At 42.9% G+C, this 18,880-nt stretch overlaps 1 protein-coding gene across 1 annotated transcript in view; it reads left to right on the top strand.

The window, feature by feature from the left end:
• JAKMIP1 (janus kinase and microtubule interacting protein 1) overlaps window positions 1–18,880 on the top strand; it is a 121,565-nt gene that overhangs the window by 73,594 nt on the left and 29,091 nt on the right. Inside the window, exons 14-18 of the mRNA XM_024204524.1 lie at window positions 225–278; window positions 1,142–1,207; window positions 6,311–6,379; window positions 10,319–10,396; window positions 12,043–12,246. Coding sequence (XP_024060292.1) covers window positions 225–278; window positions 1,142–1,207; window positions 6,311–6,379; window positions 10,319–10,396; window positions 12,043–12,246 — 471 coding nt within the window. The remainder of the gene's footprint in view (window positions 1–224; window positions 279–1,141; window positions 1,208–6,310; window positions 6,380–10,318; window positions 10,397–12,042; window positions 12,247–18,880) is intronic.

Raw genomic sequence — 18,880 nt, 5'->3', positions numbered from 1 at the left:
ACATATTCTGTCCTCGTTTATACCCAGGTTGCTGGATATAACTGAGAGTACTATCTGATCCACTGTAAACATAACAATAGCATTTGTGTCATTGGGTTGCAAAACTAACATTCAGCTTTTGGAGTCTTCTTGCATGCAAAGGTGCATAAAGGCCATGTAAAAAATTAGTAGCTAATGATGTGTTTTCTCCTTTATGAACAATGAATGTTAAAAATATTTTCCAGGATGTGAATATTTCTGAACTTATGAAGAAGCTTGATATCCTTGGAGATAATGGGGTAACAATTTCTTTATTTCAACTATTCCCATGGAATGGCATGCCAGCAAATGTGCATTAAGGGACTTTTTATGGCTATATTTGCATATACAATACCAAATGTTAGGACCCATTTTTGCCAGCATAGATGCAATCCCTTCAATGGGAATCGACTTCAATGGGCGTCACATCTGTGTTTTTCAGGACAGATGTGGGTCACTGGTGAGTGGCACTAAAAGTTGTGGCACAGGGAATGCACAAGACCTGGTATAATAAAGGTTAGAACAAAATTAAGAGTAGGAAATAAGTTAACTCATTTTTCTATATTGATTCCCTGAAATAGTAACCCAGAAGTTTAGATTGTACAACAAAGGGTGCCCTAGAAATACATTAGACAGGAAAGATTTGACTATAACTTGAGTCTGATCCACAAAGTTTGAGGGTTGGTTCTAGATTCTATTCTATGCAGTGAGATCTAAAAACACTTCCAAAGCACTCTATGTTGCTCTGTTCAATAACAGGTCTAATTCTTCAATGCTCCCTTGGCTTCAGTGCAAGATTTTTTTGCATTAGAACGGCAGTCCAATGAATTGATATTTTTCCCATTTAAAAAAAAAATCATTGGATTGAGTCCACCCTAGATCATGCTCTTTTTGCAAGGCATGGTGAGAATGATGCAGTGAACTAACAAGTGTAGGGACTGTATTCATTTACTTTAGCTTTATTATTTGTAATCACTGGATATTTTCTGTGCTTGTTTTTTTAAAAATAAAGAGAGCCAATACTCTGTGATACATACAATAAAATCAAAATCGATCTCACTAGTTTTGAAGAATGGATTTACAGTCCAATGTGAAATACAGTTGCACCTTTTTTGTATTTTAGAATTTGAGAAATGAAGAACAGGTTGCAATAATCCAAGCTGGGACTGTACTTTCCCTCTGTGAAAAGGTAGATTTCAGTAAAGATTTTTGTTTGCATAAACACTGAGCATACCATCCTAGAACTGGAAGGATGATTTGTCAGTGACGCATGGCCTTTCTGTTAAATTAACATGGATGTGAGCATGGAGGCATCATAACCCACGGCTTTATGGGGATTGTACTTGTGGAGGGCCCGAATATACATTCAAACATTTAAAATATAATTTTAAAAATGAAAACTTCCTCCGGAGATGTTGCCATTAAAACAAAGCTGTAAAATACTTTTGGATAAAGGAAGCCTAATCTGGGAAAAAACCTCAATTCCCAGTGACCTTTTGAGGAATTGAGAGTGCTCAGCACATCACTGGAGGTTCTCAGTGCTTTGCAGGGTTACGATGAAGACCTGCTCTGGGCCCACTTCTCCAAGGTTCTGAAAATCTCCTGGAATGAGCTCAATACCAGCCTCTACAATGGAAGTCAGTAGAAAAAGAAAGTTCTCAGCACCTCACAGGCTCCTTTCGTGTGCCACCTGTGCATTATTTTGTAAGAACACAGGCTGCTAGTTTTTGAAAAATTAGCCTCAATATCTTTGTCTCTCAAGTGGTCTAAAAATACATACTGCCCTTTAACTTCCCACTCTTTCCTTTACCTAACAGTGTGTTAGTGAGAAATTCATTATAACCTTAACTTGCATGATGTTTTACTTCTTGGATCACACAGTTCAAGCACTTTTGAAAATTGCATTCATCTCTTATCTCCCTTCTTGTGCCACATGGGGAAGATAGAATTATGAAAACATGATTCAGTATTTCTGTTGTTAGGGCTTGGTCCTCTCCTGGGACTTCACTGAGCTAGTACAGTGCAGCTGGTTTGTGCCACTGTGTATTAAGTGGAGAGGTTTCTAAAGTCCTTACTAAAGAATATTTATCTCTCGACTAGTATGCCTGGCAGTCTTCACTAGCATAAAAATATAAACAGTCAATTGGTTTTGGAAAATAGCAACTCCAATTCCCCATAGTTTTAAAAACCAGTTGTAAGCCATCAGACAACTGAAATGTAATATAACAAACCGTTTATCATTCAAATAATAGTTTTAGTTCTCAAGCTGAGAATCACTGGTATGATCTCTCTCTCTCTCTCTCTCTCTCTCTCTCTCACACACACACACACACACACACACACACACACACACACACACACACTTGATTTATCCTGCTGCCTTTTCCTTCTCGTGTCATAACTGTCCATGTCATTCAGTAACAGATCTGTGATCAAACAGAACAGATTATTATGATCTCCTGATATTTACAAGTGAAAGAAGGAAGAGATCCAAGAGGGAATAACTTTCTTTTAGTAAATATGATATTCACTGGTTCAACGTTGTCATAGGATATGACCAAAAATATTTTCCACAGGACAGATAAATTAGACAAGTCACCCGCTTCCATGTGACTGTAGAACTTGCTCTCCACTTAGATCATTAGTAGAGCGAACGTAGTAATGACCCAATAATAATTCAATTTAAATTGGCTAGGAAGGAAGTCATTTCCTTTCTACTGAAGAGGCTGCTATATTGCCCCATCCCAATAAGTCTGCCATTGATAGGTTTATATCTAGACCTGCACAGGTCCATTTCTGAACTTCAGAATGGAAGTCTAGCATGAAAACTCCACCATTCAGATTAATTGATTAATGATTCAACCAAATTATTCGTGTAAACAAATAGCTCAGCGGTTTGAGCATTGGCCTGTTAAACTCAGGGTTGTGAGTTCAATCCTTGAGGGGGGCCACTTGGGGATCTGGGGCAAAATCAGTATTTGGTCTTGCTAGTGAAGGCAGGGGGCTGGACTCAATGACCTTTCAGGGTCCCTTCCAATTCTAGGAGATAGGTATATCTCCATATATTATTATTATATTTATTAAAACTGAATAAATCATTACAAATGTTGTAGCTGTCGCTGTGTTACAACAGACAATCATAGATCTTAAACTCTAATGAGAAAAATCAACGGTAAATGGCTAGATCAGTAGACAGAAAAGCAAAATTACACAAGCATTAAGGGCTGGACTGTGCAGTCCTCACTCAAGCTGGTTCATATTAACCATAGTGTCACTGAAATTAATGGGACTATTTGAGAGAGTAAGGGTCATGCAAGCTAGCCCTCTCATATAGAAGCTTAGTGACCTCTTGCAGGTTATTTCCATTAGAGTCCAATCACAGCAATCCTGCCTCTAAGAATAAACTGGGAGTTTGTCAATATGGGAAATCCTTTATAACAATAGAAAAAGAAATTACAAAAGGGGTTTCAAAGTTCTGAAAATAGCAGGTATCTTTTACACCTCCCCTGCAAAAAATCTAGTTTTGGTTACCTCATAGGAACTATTCCTATTGACAGTACTTCTGTCAGTCCTCAGCTGACCAGAGGAGGACTTCTATGGTAGTCTTACTGTTTAATCAGCTTGTTCAAAAAGGAGGAGTGTTTGGTTCTGTCCTTCTAACTAACATACAGGTTGTCTGATTTTAACATGAGAGTCTATCTATGTACTTTTACACCACTGTAGTCTGAGTGCCTCACAATCAATCAATGACTAAAACTCAGTAATGAATTAATCCACATAGCACACCTGTGAGGCAGGGAAGTATTATCCCCATTTTACTGATGGGGAACTGAGGCACGAGGCAGATTAAATTGAACCCAGGTCGCTCCATATCCTATCCACTAGACCGGGGTGGGCAAACTTTTTGGCTCGAGGGCCACATCTGGGTATGGAAATTGTATGGTGGGCCATGAATGCTCACAAAATTGGGGGTTGGTGTGCGAGAGAGGGTGAGGGCTCCAGCTGGGGGTGCGGGCTCTGGGGTGGGGCCAGAAATGAGGAGTTCAGGGTGCGGGAGGGTGCTCTGGGCTGGGACCGAGGGGTTCGGAAGGCAGGAGAGCGATCAGGGCTGGAGCAGGGGGTTAGGGTGTGGGAGGGGATCAGGGGTGCAGGCTCCATGCAGCGCTTACCTCAAGCAGCTCCCAGAATCAGCAGCATGTCCCCACTCTGGCTCCTACACGGAGGCATGGCCAGGCGGCTCTGCGTGCTGCCCTGTCTGCAGGCACTGCCCCTGCAGCTCCCATTGGCCGCAGTTCCCAGCCAATGGGATCTGTGGGGTTAGTGCTTGGTTGGGGGCAGCGTGCGGAACCCCCTGGCTGCCCCTACACATAGGAGTCAGAGGGGGGACATGCTGCTGCTTCCGGGAGCTGCTCAGAGTGGGGCAAGCCCCAGATCTCACTTCCCCGTGGAAGCTTGAGGGCCAGATTAAAACGTCTGGAGGGCAAGATGCGGCCCCTGGGCCGTAGTTTGCCCATCCCTGCACTAGAAAATCCTCCTAATACATGGAGGCAGCAGTAACTCACTGAAGCTTCTGCATGTTAAAATGTATCTGTGGGAAGCATATTACAATCACAGATATCTTGGATTTCAATCACAGAGCCATTTAAATCAGAAATCAGATTTCCCCCCTCCTCTTTACTGTAGAAACAGTTTCCTTCTGATCCTGTCACAAGTGTAGATCATTTGAGTTGCTCTAATTACCAAATCCAACCATTCAGTCCATTGACTCCTTCTTTACCACGTTAATTAGGCAAACACCGCAAATGAAGAATTAAGAGTTCTGGGCCTCCCTGTTAAGGGGCTTTACAGTGAACTGAAAAAGTGCTGCTGAACATGGGGTTTAATGCTTAAATAGGCAAGATGCTGCCTATTGTTCTGATGCTGTTAATTAAGGTCAAAGGTGCAGCATGGTGAATGCTTAGGTGTTACTGATCTCAGGTGCTAGCAGGAAAATGCAGAATTCTGTAGTTAGGTCTTACCAGGTAGTGAGGAAAGAAATGACTATCAGCTATTTAAAAACATATGACATTTTAGTGTGTCTGTATGTGTATATATAGGACAGAGGTGGGTGAGGTAATATGTTTTATTGGCCCAACATCTGTCCTTAAATATCAGTAGACCCCTAAAACACATCACATATCAGCTATTTAAACAAAAGTTAACAAAGATTCATCACTCTCCCCAAAGTTCTTCTACTTAATATTCTAAGTGCCCAACCTTGCTCCTGCTAAAGTCAATGGTGAAGCTCCTACTGACTTCAGTGGGAACTGGCCAGACTGTGTTGTAAGGGAGTCCTGTAATCCAATGAAGAAATGAAATAAAATAAAACCATGAACAAGAATGAGAATTCCCATCCGTCCTGACAACCCATAAAGCTAAATGTTAGCATACGCTTAGCCATCATTAATATTCAAGGCACAAAACTGTAGTTTCCTCTATGTATCGTCTTACAGTTGGAATGCAACGACCATTCTTCTTTTCATTTGGTCACATTTTTTAAAGCATAATAATAAGAGATTGATTGGATGGTAGCCACTGCATGAATTTCTTCACACAGTTCTCCCTACCCATCTTAATCTTCATTTCCAGGGCAGTGCCCAAGGGGGGCAGGGGCAAACAGGGACACAGGGGACACAGGACTCCTCCGGCCGCGGGCCTGCAGTGAGGAGAGCAAGCTCTTCTGGCCCCAGGGCTGCGGTAGGGGCACAGAACGTGCCCCTCCAAACGCGGTCAAATTTAAATTCTTGCACACGCCCCTGTTCACCTTCAAAGCCCCTCTTGTTCTAGTAATGAGCTTGCTCCCAACAAATGCTGTGAATTGTGCCAAATAAAGGATGGATTCTGCAATCCTTCCTCATGCAAATACTCCCACTGGTTTAAGTTACCATAAGAAAGGATTGCAAGGTTGGGCCCTGACACCATATGGTGGGTTTGTGATGTGGACAAATGGGCCTGGGGAGCAGCAAGGATGAAACCATCAACTAATTTTGCTTTCTTGACCCCAGTCACATTTGAACCTAGGCCTTTAGAGGGGGAAGGATCAGCCTCCACTCATAATTAGTCTTCCCAGTTCCCTCTTCCTCATTTCTGTAGTTTGAAAAAGCTGAACAGTTAAAGGGGGTGGGGATGGGTGAAGCATGCAATTGGCACTCTCATCAACAAATTAACTTACATCACTTTCAATGATGCTCTTCCAAATGATGCTGTATTCTCATCTTTTTCTATTCCTCTTGTTCCTGCCATGTTCATATAGTGGCTAAAACAAATAGAGGGAACAGAAGCTGCACTGACACAGAAGATGATGGATCTGGAGAATGAAAAGGTAAGAAATGATCATTTTTAAAAAGTCACTTGCTCAGCTAGAACTCCATTTCAGAGAGAAGTCTGTAAACACGATGACGTGTTAAGTTGTTGCTGTTTTCTTTGTAGTGGGGATGACTGCATGGTGCTGTCAGGAATAGTTTTATAAAACTCTGTTTAATAGCTAATGCCTTTGATGTGTAGAGAAAAAAGTAATTAAACTGAGACTGAAGCATGGCTGTACCTACAAAATACCACACGAACGGGTATAATAAGCAAACGGTATGAAACCTGTCTGTGTGCTTTCTATGTATATTATTTTGTTTGGCAACAGCAGGTTCTTTGGAGTCTTGGAGTCAAATTTCATTAGAATTGCACCAGGGATTAATTTGGCCTATGGTGTGTAATTTCAACTAATGAAGTCCTCTTCCTGCTTCCGCTTTTTTGTCTTAACCTCTCTTCCCTCTCAAGGATGGATGAATTCCAAAGTGCAATTAAGTCTTTCACTGCAAATTTGATATGATACTAAGCTCTCCTTTTGCTGTATGTTGTATGAAGATTTTCTGAATGAATGTTTAGTTTTGTTGATTTATCATGCATGTAGCGCTTTTCATCTTCCAACTGATGTACAAATACTGATTAAACCTTGCCATACATTTTCCTAGTAGATACATCAGGGGTCAGCAACGTTCGGCAAGCGGCTCGCCAGGGTAAGCACCCTAGCAGGCCGGGCCAATTTATTTACCTGCTGACGCGGCAGGTTCGGCCGATCGTGGCCCCCACTGGCCACGGTTCGCCGTCCCGGGCCAATGGGGGAGGCGGGAAGCCGCAGCCAGCACATTCCTCGGCCCGCGCCGCTTCCCGCCGCCCCCATTGGCCTGGGACGGCGAACCGCGGCCAGTGGGGGCCACAATCGGCCGAACCTGCCGCGTCAACAGGTAAATAAACTGGCCCGGCCCGCTAGGGTGCCTACCCTGGCGAGCCGCATGCCGAAGGTTGCCGACCCCTGAGATACATAAACAATATTATCCTTATCTTACAGAAAGGGAGACAGAGGCTGATGGGTGAAGTGACTTTCTTGCCTTTGGCTGTCAGTGCCAAGATTAGAATTTGGCTTTTCTGGCTCATTGTTTGGTGCACTGCCTTTGTGAATGGGGCATGATACCAATAATCATGTAATGCAAGGTGTGGGCCCTTTTATCTGTATTATGCCAAGAATTACTGTATTTGTAACTCTGAGTTGGAAAATGTAAAAAAATAACATATTTTTAGGGGGGAAATGGAAAACACTAGATTGTTTTAAAAAGTAAATTAGAACAAATATGTCGTGTCTCTCTAACTTGACATATACATGTTTTCATTTGCAAGCTGTGGTATCTGTAATTCATGTTCACGTCAAGCTTCTGAGTATTTACGCACCAAGGAACTGTATGTATTTGCTCAGCTCAGCAATCTGTCAGTCTCAAAAGCAACAGTCACATCTTGCCCGGCATAAATTGTGTAATGAATATGAACATTTATTTTCCGGTGAGATTTTTCAGAAGTGCTCAGTATTGGCCTAGCTGCTTCCTTTGGCAGTAGAGTTAGGCCAATGCTGAGTGCTTCTGAAAATCCCACCCTTATTACAATTTCTGACTCCGATTGCTGGTAGTGGCCACCTTGCTTAAATGATGGTGATATCACCTGCGAGTCCGTGTGGTACCATGGCTCGGGCACTAGACTGGGACTTGTTCCTAGCTCTGCCACTGACCTGCTGTGTACCTTTGAGCAAGTCACTTCCCCTCCCTGTGCCTGTTTCCCTTATCACCCTTTCTCCTGTCTATTTAGGTTGCAAGCTCTTTAGGGCAGTGACTGTCTCTTCTTGTATGTTTGTACAGCACACAGTGGGGCCTGGATCTTGCCCCTCCTAGGTGCTGCTGTAATAGAAAAAATAATTAACAATAATTGTGCCATTGCCGTATGAACATTCAGCATCCAAGACTGAAATAAGTTCCCATTCTGCTTTTATATTGGTTCATGGATCATTGAAAGAACTCCAGTGTTTAATAAAGTTTTAAAACATTAAACATTACAGTTTGTTTATGGATTATATCAGAATGAAAATGGCATGGAACCTTGTTCTAGTCTCCCATATTTGACTTCCATGCTGCCATTGTAAAAAACAATGGCTTGTTCCAACAACTGGGGTACTTCCAATAACAAGGAACAATATATATTATAATTAGTTCTTATGCTTACTGACTCTTCAGACTGTCAGATTACTGGGCTGAGCAGTTTTATTTTAAGCCAAATAACATTTCAAATGGGAATTTTGATTTATTACTAATTACTGATTACTAATTACCAAATTGTGTCCCTATGCTTATGTGCACAATTCCCACGGACATTATTGGGCATTGCATTTGAAAGCAAAATTTGGCCCAGTAAATGCAAACAAGACCCAGAGACAATCTGAACATCTTTTCTTATTATTGACATAGGCCAATAATTTCTGTTAGTGATACCATTCTATGTTTTGGAGTGGTTCTGCTACTAAAATAGATGATCCAGAATGGCAAAGCTTTCTGTTTTTAAAAGCCTTTTGTTATACACATACACACACTAGCCCATTTTGTATTTTTAATGAAAGCTAAAAGGCCTTTATCAGAAGGTACATGGATTTATATTTAAACTGCTTTTTGTTCCATATGTTGAGGAAACACAAAAGTTTATCTTTAAATAAAAATGACTATAAATGGTAAGTCTGACCAAATTGCCTTTCTGCTTTCTGGACTATTTGTTTATGGGCACCATCACCACAAAAAGAATGATATAAAGCTAGTATTTTCCAGCCTGATTATGGTGTTTACTTGTGCTCATTAAAAGCTCCAGAGCACTTTTTTCAAGAGCAAGTTTCCTGGCCCCTGTGTACTGGTTAAGTTCTAACTATTTAGAGTCTCATTCTAAGACTCATAGTCTTCCTATAGCTTCAGTTTTGGATATTGAGTTCCATGGAATCCTAATCTGTTCAGCATTTCAGTGACAGCGGATATGATCCATCTATAATATATAGGTGGCCTGTAAAACACCTTGTGCCCAGTTGCTATAGCAATGTACAGGTAAGATATTATTACTGCAGGTTAGTGAGTTTAGTGATTTGAAAAGTATTCAGAAATCCTGAGTTCTAATACTAGCTTCTGCAACTGTGTAGGCAAAGTCCCTTAACCTCTCTGGCCCTCGGTTTACCCATCTCAGATTAGAGTTACCTACCTTTATAGGGGTAGTGTGAGGTTTAGAACCAAAGCTTGCCCTCTGCCAGGCAAGTCTGACAGAAAACCAAAGGGCATAAAGAACCTCTTTTTGTTCTATGCTAGCAGTGGAGCAGGTTCTCTGCCTTGCACTAAGGAGGGGTCCTGGACTCCACATCAAGTAGTCCTCCCATTTCCTAATTCAAATACAATTTGCTGACTAAAGTACATAGCTGCACACTCGGCTAGTTAGTACATAGATTGAGGCCTCCAGCATAAACCCTTGAGGGGCATATATTACTCATTTTCAAAGGAGCAGTGAAGTGCACTTAACAACATGATTTTCTCCCCTCTCTTGGCCTGCCTTGTGTAGATAATGGCTCTTGTACTACATGCATGGTGGACATGCTTCACCCTTCTCTCCCTCCTTTGTGTGTGCCTCTGTCAGATAAAGGCAGGATCTTGCCCTTAAGGTTTATACCGTGTTTTAGAGATCATCAAAGGAAAGGTGCTTTCTAGATACCCATAGTTAATATGATGTTTTTTGTTTGTTAAATACTAATCAATCTAATACTCTAAATATCCTAACAATAAATATGACCCATGGCTTTAGGTTCTCAGTTGCTTTCAGGTGAAAGTGACTGAGAGATTGCATACAAAAAAATGGTGAACTTTAAGATTCCTCATGAGTTAGGATAAAGAACAAACCCTCCATTGTTTTTATTATTGCTCAGGACCTGTTCAGTAAACAGAAGGGTTATTTAGAGGAAGAACTCGACTACAGGAAACAAGCTCTGGACCAGGCTTACATGGTAGGAAAAGAACAGTCATTAAATTTTCATGCTTGATCAGATTTGACAAAATACAAATGAAAAAATTTACATAGGGTTCTTTTTTAAATGATTTTTTGTTCTGCTAGATTAGGAAACCAAAAGTTACTTAAAACAGGAAATGGGTTAAAATGATTGGAATTGTAATGTTTTTTGCATTGCATTTTATTTTAAAATGTGCAAAAGGCAACATTTTTGGTGGTAGAATTGGTTGCCAGAGATAGGCTAACAGTGTGCACAGTGATCATGAGTAAAATATGCAGAAAATGACTATAAAACATTTCAAATGTTATTTTTCCAGCTATTTGTAAATATTTGCCATTAACTTCTCCAAACCCAGAGATGTCTATCCTTTCCATCCTATCTATTCTAACCTCTTATAGACTTCTTAAATAAAGTCCTCTGAATTAGCACATTAGTGCACTCAACTTCATTAGGTGGAGTAAAACCTCAAGAAACAGAAGTATTGTGGCATGAAGAATTGGTTACATATTGTAGGCATTTCAAATTGGAAAAGGATTCTTAGAGAAGCAGTGTGGTCTAGTGTTTAAAGGAGGTAACTGGGAGATTGGGCACCTGGGTTCCATTCTATACTATGTGACCTTGGGCAACCCATTCAGTTTAGTTTACGCATCTGTAAAATGGATACAATTACCTACCTCACAAAGGTGTTGTGAAGTTTAGTGGGTTGCTGCCAGATAGTTTAGATCCAAATAATGTTGTTCTGGATGGTTTTCTTTCATATGATCATACAAAACGTAATTGTAAAAGAAATAAGATGTCTTATTTTAGTCGGTGAATATAGATTTCTGTTTGGATTTTAACATTCTGTGCTGTTCCTCCCAAATATTGCTGCATTTGGTTAGTGCATGAGAAACTGAAAGTAAAATTGACTAGAAACTAACAAGAAACAAAAGATCTATTGGTGTGCCCTAGCCCTCAAGTACCCTGACAGACCAGAAAACACAGGTGTTTCTTTACTTGATGAAATTTCTGATTCTGTGCTTTAACCTTTGATCCCCTTGAGACACAAGTATATGGAATTGCTTATGGCAATTCAGAACAAAGAAAATGAAGGAAACCTGGAATAACCACAGATTAGAACTGTAGGGTCAGAGAAAGAGAAATGAGTGACAGGCTTTTTCTTGACTTGCAGTAAGTTACTATATCACTTGCAGTTCTTCTTTTTGATGCCTTGTAAACAGTTTTATTCCCTGGGCTGATTTAACAATCCAGCTGCAATGAGGGAAAACACTCGTTTGGCACTAACCTTGTAACTCAGAATTGGCAGTGAGGCCCTGTCGTGAATTGAACAAAAACTTGGCATGTGGGAAAATGCTGAATCTTTTGTCTTTCCCAACACATACTGTGAACTCTGGTTAAATTAAACAAATCAATCATTCAATTGAACAGAACACAAGGCCCATGCTGGAAACAGTCTCATAAGAACATGTGCACTGTATATGGAATGCTCTTCACTGCTCACATGAGTGCTGCTTTTCTGCTCTCTAGTTGTGTCCTTCCTCCCTGTTAAGCTTGGCTTGCAAGCATTGTTGTTGTCGTGTTGGTTTGTTTGCCTGCTGTATTCAAACGTGAGCCTGTTTGTGTGTGATTTGGGTTGGCATTAGAAAATCCAGGAGCTGGAAGCCACGCTGTATAACGCTCTGCAGCAGGACTCTGGAAGGCGGGCGAGTGAGTCATTGAATGAAGTGCAGAGGGAGGATTTGCGAGCTGCGGTGGAGAAGGTGCGGAGGCAGATCCTGAGGCAGAGCCGCGAGTTTGATAGCCAGATCTTGCATGAGCGCATGGAGCTGCTGCAGCAGGCACAGCAGGTAACTCACCACTCCTTCCCCCCACATCAGTGTTACACCATTGTCACCACCATCACCAGCACAAGAGTACCACGTCACTGTCACCTTGCCAAGTTATTCCGAGTTTTATGATTTATATTGCTGTCATTCCAGGGAGCCCCAATCAGAATTGGGTCCGCATGGGCACTATACATACACAAAATACAATGGACTGCCCCAGAGAGCTTATAGTCTAAGGCCTCCATCTTGTAAATTGTTCCATGTGGGCAGAGCTATGCTGACTTCAAGGGGGCTCCACGGACAGACGGGGGTCTGCCTGCATTGTAAGAGGGTGGCCTGCACCTTTAAGGGCCAGTGACCCTGTGGCCAGCCAGCCCTGTTTGATTATCTAATCCAGCTGAGACGGGATCAGGTGGATAAAGGGCTGAGAGAATTTAGTCAGCTGAGAGCTGAGGCTGGCTCTTGTGACTGGCCCTGGAACAGGGAGAGATGCAGATTGAAAGGCTTCTGGACCCCCTGCAACCTGGATTGGTCAGGGGAATAACTTGGTATTGTGTTACTTTGTGATTTTATTTGATTAAGTTAATAAACCGTGCCCTGAAGGAAGAGTCTGAAAGAGACTTGGAGGTCATGTTATTCCTTCCTGGGCTGGGGAAGATAGGCCAGCAGCCCTATACGTGGGGGAGGATGTGGGCAGGAAGACCGCTTCTGGAACTGAGAGGAAGATGAGGCAGCATAAGAAAAAGTGGAGGAGAACAGGAAAGCAGTTATAGAAAGGACAGTGGCAGAAGTGATGGCTAGCAGGGTTTGTCTGGTGGATTCCCCCCTTGCTTTTTTAGTAGGATAGGATGGGAGGAGACATCCACCTGTTGACATCACAACAGCCAGCCACAACTCCTGCAGGGTCAACAAAAACAGTTCCTGGAGAAATGGGCTCCAGGGAGTCTTGCTGGTCCTGGAGAGGGCAGCTCAGGTTGCCCTGGCCATGGTAGGTGAAGTTGGGCTCAGAAGATGACCCTGAGGCCTTCCTCTGCACCTTTGAGTGAGTGGCCAGTGCTGCCAGCTGGAAGGAGTCAACTTGGATGGCCAGTGTGGCACCATTTCTGACAGGAGAGGCCCAGGTAGTATACCAAGCCTTGATTGACAAGCTCAGATCTGGAGATAAAAGCTACCCTTTTAGACAGACTGGAACTGACTCGAGGCATATCCTCACCTGTTCCAGACTGAGTCATTTCCATGAGGAATATGTCCATGTGTAGTGGCCCAGTGGTAGTGGAACCTCATCACCCATTGGTTGTGGAGACAATCATGAGCCTGATGGTTCTGAAACAATTCTTGCAGATTCTGCCTGTGGGAGCCTAAAGATGGGTAGGGCATTTTCAGCCATGATCTGTGGGAGAGGTAGTGGACAGAATGGAGGCCAAGGGAGCTGAGCAGCAAGGCAGACCAACAGTACCCACTGGGGAAAGTGAGAATAGGAGCAGGGCCAGCTTTATGACCCGAGGGGCCCGATTGGAATACTCGGCGGCAGTCCGAGGCTTCTCCTCAAGCACTAGAGCAGCCTGAACATGGAGTCACAGACAGTCCCCTTGGGCACTCCGGTCTATCTTGCCACCTAGGCAAGCCTGCCTTTGAGATAGATGGTCCCTTACACCAAAAATCATAACAATATTCAGGTTACTCCGAGTCCCAAAGGACCAGTCACTTACCCCAGATCAATTGTTCCTCAGATCTCAAAGCAAAGACAATGGTTGTAGTCAGTCCTATAATGACAACTAAAGATTTACTAAGAAAAAGAGATAAGAGTTATTTATAAGGTTAAAGCAGGTAAACATACACACACAAATGAGTTACAATCTTAGTTTCCAAAAGGTGATAGTAGCTGCTATATATGCACGCTCTATACATCCTTTAAGGCTAAACCTAACTAAGCAGCTTGAGGATCCCTTGCTTATGCTTTGAAATATTGCCCTTTCTGAATTCCAAGCAACATAGTGATGGTAATTTCTCCTTAGCAGGGATATTTATTCCCTACCCCCAGTGTTCAAGCTGTGATGGGACGAGGGCTTGTGCACGTACCCTCTTCAAAACATGGGGGAAGCAATCAACAAAGTCTTTTAGCCACTGATGTTCCTCAATGCTTTGTCTGGTGTCTATAGGCCTTCTTTTGTTGAGGAGGAGATGACACCTTTTGTGGTAAACTAGTATTTCACACTTGGTAATGCTTCTCTCCTGATCATGGGGGTTTACAGTCTTAGCAAACATTTTTATAGTTAAAGAGCAAACTCTTAAATATTATCTTATAACATGGGATACAGATATTATATGTAAGATTAATACATGCAGCATCCTACACGCATTTCATAAAGTCTAAATACTAAACACATTCTTTTCAACTTAACATCTATTTTAACAATACTAACACAGGCGAGCCAAGCTGGTTTCCAGCTATACATTTGTCCGTGTTCAGTGAGGCCCAGGTGCCGTGGAATGAGCTACAACCCGGTCTGCTAGCATGTCACTCCTAACACCAAACAGGTGCTGGAAGGAGTGTCACCAACACTCCTGAATACACCTCAAGGCCCCACCCCCCTATTTTTGAGAAGGCATCTGCCACTACATTTTCTTTCCCCTGGATATGGATTATTTCCATGTTATACTCTTGCAGAGCTCCATGTTATACTCTAGGCTCCAGCGTAACCATCTGGAATTGGTCTCTTTACTCCCAACTAATATGGTTACAGTGAGCTAGTCTGTTAAAACATCATTTTTTTAATTATACAAATAAAGCTTAAGTTGCTTAACAGCCCAAACAATGGCATAGCAATCACACTCGATGACAGCATAGTTTGTTCAGTGGGCTGGGGGGTGGGGGTGGGAGGTCAGTTTTTTACTCAAGAAGGCAACAGGATGCCTCTTGTCCCCCACCCCAATGTTAGAAGCATGAGTGCACAGCACAAAGGGTTTGCTGAAATCAGGGCTAGCTAAAACTGGCTCTTTAGACAAAGCATCTTTTATGTCCTAGAAGCTTTTCTCACAGGCCTGGGTCCATACCACCTGGTCTGGCTTCCTCTTTTTTGTAAGCCCTGTTATGGGTGCTACCATATCATTAAACCCTTTACAATTCTCCGGTAATGGTTGGCCAGACCAATAAAGGATAGGGTCTGCTTCTTGGTTTGTGGGCCACACCAATTCTGAATAGCTTCTACTTTTAAAGGATCAGGGTGAACAAACCCCCATGAGCCCTAAATAAGATACCTCTGCACTCCCCATCTTGCTTTTGGAGACCTTACCAGTGACGTTGGTGTCTTTAAGCCTCTGCTATACAATCCCCACATGATTCAGGTGGTCTTGGCAAGAGTCACTAAAAATAGCCAAGTTGTCTACATAGGCCCCGGCAAAGGTCTGTAATCCCTGCAGTACTTCATTGACAAGCCTCTGAAAGGTAGCCCTCGCATTAATTAATCCAAAAGGCGTAACCTTAAACTCATATAGGCCAAGTTCCACTATAAAAACTGATTTTTCCTGGGCCTCAGCATCTAAGGGAATTTGCCAATTCCCTTGAGTCAAATCTGGCGTGCTTATGAATTTTGTCCCACCCAATAAGTCCAGTTGGTCCTCTGTCCAGGGTGTGGGGTAAGGGTTAAATTGGGTGATAACATTTAACCTCCTAAAATCCACAGAAAATCTCAGAAAGGGTTTTATCCTTTTTAGGTACCATCACAATAATAGATGCCCAGGGGCTTTTTTACCCCCTCCCCCATATACAGTATGCTTTCCACATCTTCCTGGATCTGCTTTTGCATTTCTTCTTTAGCACTAGCCTGAAAACTGGAGTATAAAATAATACTTTAGTACCTCACCAGGACACACTTTTTTACTTGTGAGAGCTTCTCGGTGCAACAAAGCTTCTAGAAAAAAAATCTACCCTTCCCTTCCCTAGCCAGGGTATTATTCTGAGCTGCATTTCTCTTCTTGTCCAGGAAAGGGTCAGCCTGTTGAGCCTCAATAAACTCCTTTTGAGTCTCCCTGACGTTGAGAGCAGATTCTGTCAAAGCAGTGGAATTTTCGAACTCTTCCTCTGAGGACAAACTGCTACCTTCTGCTGACAAAGGAGTGAGGGTATTTCCCACCTCTCATAGCCCTCCTTGCTGCCCACAGACAAAACGGGTGAGGCAGCACTATATTTTTTCTGGCTGCAAGCTACGACATTAACCTGCTTAGACATGGTTAAAATATCATTGTCTATTAAAATATCAGCAGGTAGCAAATTCCTAATGCCTACAACAACATTTCTCTTAATATCCTCCCACTTGATGTGGATCTTAGCCAGAGGTACAGTTACAGAGAATTCAGCCAAGGCTAATATATTTAAATTCTTACCAGGGAGTTTGTTTTCCTCCCTTACCAAACTTTCCTTTACTCGGGACGCCATGTCCTGCCAGCCCTTACAATCTGTGCTCTTTACCTCCGCATTCTTAATAAATTCTTCACTTCCTTCCCAAGGCTCCGTCCTAATACAGTTGGGCCTTTCACCTCTTCTGCTAATTTGGTTTTATATGTCCAGGAGCCCCACAGTGATGACCGATGACCTGCCTTCCCTTAGTGCAGGGGGTTTTAAAACCTGGACTTGCATTTTTTAAAATCAAAGTTGAGGACAGGTTTATTTCCAGATCCCTCCTCCCTCTGAACCTGAGGCACAGGGGTTTTTTCCTTCCCCTGGGATTTGTGCCCCCCATGAGCCCTTGATTCAACAATTTCTTTAGCCTCCAAAAGTGTGGAAGGTTTTTTATTTTATTTTATTTTTGTCACAGATGGCTGCCTTTAGCTTGTCTGTAACTACCCATAACAATTGTTCCTAGGCCATCAGATCAAACAGTTTTTCATAGTCACCTTCAGCCCCTGTCACCGTTATCTATTTTCTTATAAAATTACACATTTTGTACATATTCAACATATGTGAAATTGTCAAACATTTTAACATTTCTATACTTCAGCAGGACTCAGGGGTAATCTTAAACCTTTCAGTAGGTTTTCTTTACATTTCTTCTACTTCATAGCATCACCCTTTTCCATATCATTAAAAACTTGTCTTGCCTTCCCAGTTCAACTGGTCAAGAGGATAGGCGTCCATTTGTTCTCTGAGATAATGTGGATCCCACTCAGTCTCTCAAAGGAGGACAGGAACTCTTCTATACAGTCAGTCTCTTTATAAATTGGACAGACTTTCTCCCACTCCCTTGTGTCTTGGGCCGGGGGCGGGGGGGAGGAGGTTGTATTCACTCGCGGGGGAATCTCCTTTTGCTGCTCCAGTACTCTGAGCTGCAATGTGTGAGCTTCCATCTGCTTCTGGTGTGCCCTCTCTTCAGCTTCAGCATTGCCTCTGACTGCTGCTATTTGTTCCATGTGTCTTTGATGGCTCTCTCCTCAACCTGTTTGCTGGCCATGCGTCTTTGGTGGGCTCTCTTGTCAGCCTCCTCACTGGCTTTGACTGCTGCTTGGGTTGAATCAGTTTCCCTGGTCCACAGTTCTGCCATCGGTCTCTCGTGCTTACATTCTTCCTGGGCTGCCAAGTCCTGCAGTCAGGCAAGTTCCCTTGCAGTGGACTCTGTGACAAGTGGTGCAGGAAGGTCTTTGGATGTCTGGTCAAAACTTCTGAGCAAAGCTCTCAGTTCCTGATTTGGGGTTTTCCTTTTATAGGATATTCCCCTCTGCAAGCAGGGACGTTCAAGGTCTTTTCTCTCAAGATTATCATACGAGTGTGGTTCACTCATTGTGTCTAATCTTTAACCTTTAAAAACCTCTCAATATCAAGTTTAAACTTTTAATAGTGCTGGGTTATGCTCTATAAATTCAATTGACCTGCAGCATGTGAATTCTGCCAAGACTATTCATTTGTCAGCGTTCAGTGAGGCCCGGGGGCCTTGGCATAAGCTGGCACCGGGTCTGCCAGCATCACAGTAGGGTTTCAGAAGGATGGCTCACAGGACAGAGTCAAAGTTGGGAGAACAGCATAGTCTGTTAATGGTACTGTGTGAGCTTCAGGTGCCTGAAGTGAGGCAGGAGGGCAGAGGGGTTCTCCCTTGGTCAGGGGTCCAGGGATATGGGGGAGGAACTGGACCCAAAAACTAACACATCTGCAGAAATGGTGTACAGAGCAGACCTAGAAGTGGTGTCAGTAGCCACAAAAACTACTCAAGGAATGGGTGGGAGAGAGCTGGGGAAGAAGGTTTCGGTGACCGATAAGAATAGGGTGGAGGCCAATGGCTCTACCTAGCAGCCTGCAGATTTAGATGGCATAATGCTCTCTTCAAGGGACAAGGTTTTGGCACAAGCAATAATGAAGGAACAAGAAGTTGTCCATATGAGGCTGAAGGATGCAATTGATAAGCAGAGCACTTGATATTGGAGGAGGAGGTGATGAAACTTCACCATGAAATCCCCCTGCAGAATTAGCACACGGCTGAGAAGGATGAGAAGTTTGAGACCCTGGAGGGAGAAGTTGACTCCCCCCCCCCCCGCAAAAAAAGACAGGTATGTAACAGGTTATCTTGCCCATTTAAGGGCCAGGAGACCTGGGTCAGCCAGCCCTTTCATCTGTCAGACTCAGCTGGGAAGGTAGGATCCCTCTGAAGGGCTGATGGAGCTCAGCTGA

Source organism: Terrapene carolina, unplaced genomic scaffold, assembly GCF_002925995.2.
Source record: "Terrapene carolina triunguis isolate 2854851 unplaced genomic scaffold, T_m_triunguis-2.0 Scaffold66, whole genome shotgun sequence".
NCBI classification, from domain to species: Eukaryota; Metazoa; Chordata; order Testudines; family Emydidae; genus Terrapene; species Terrapene triunguis.
The sequence above is the reverse complement of the archived record's forward strand: the minus strand, read 5'-3'. Positions and strand labels throughout refer to the sequence as shown.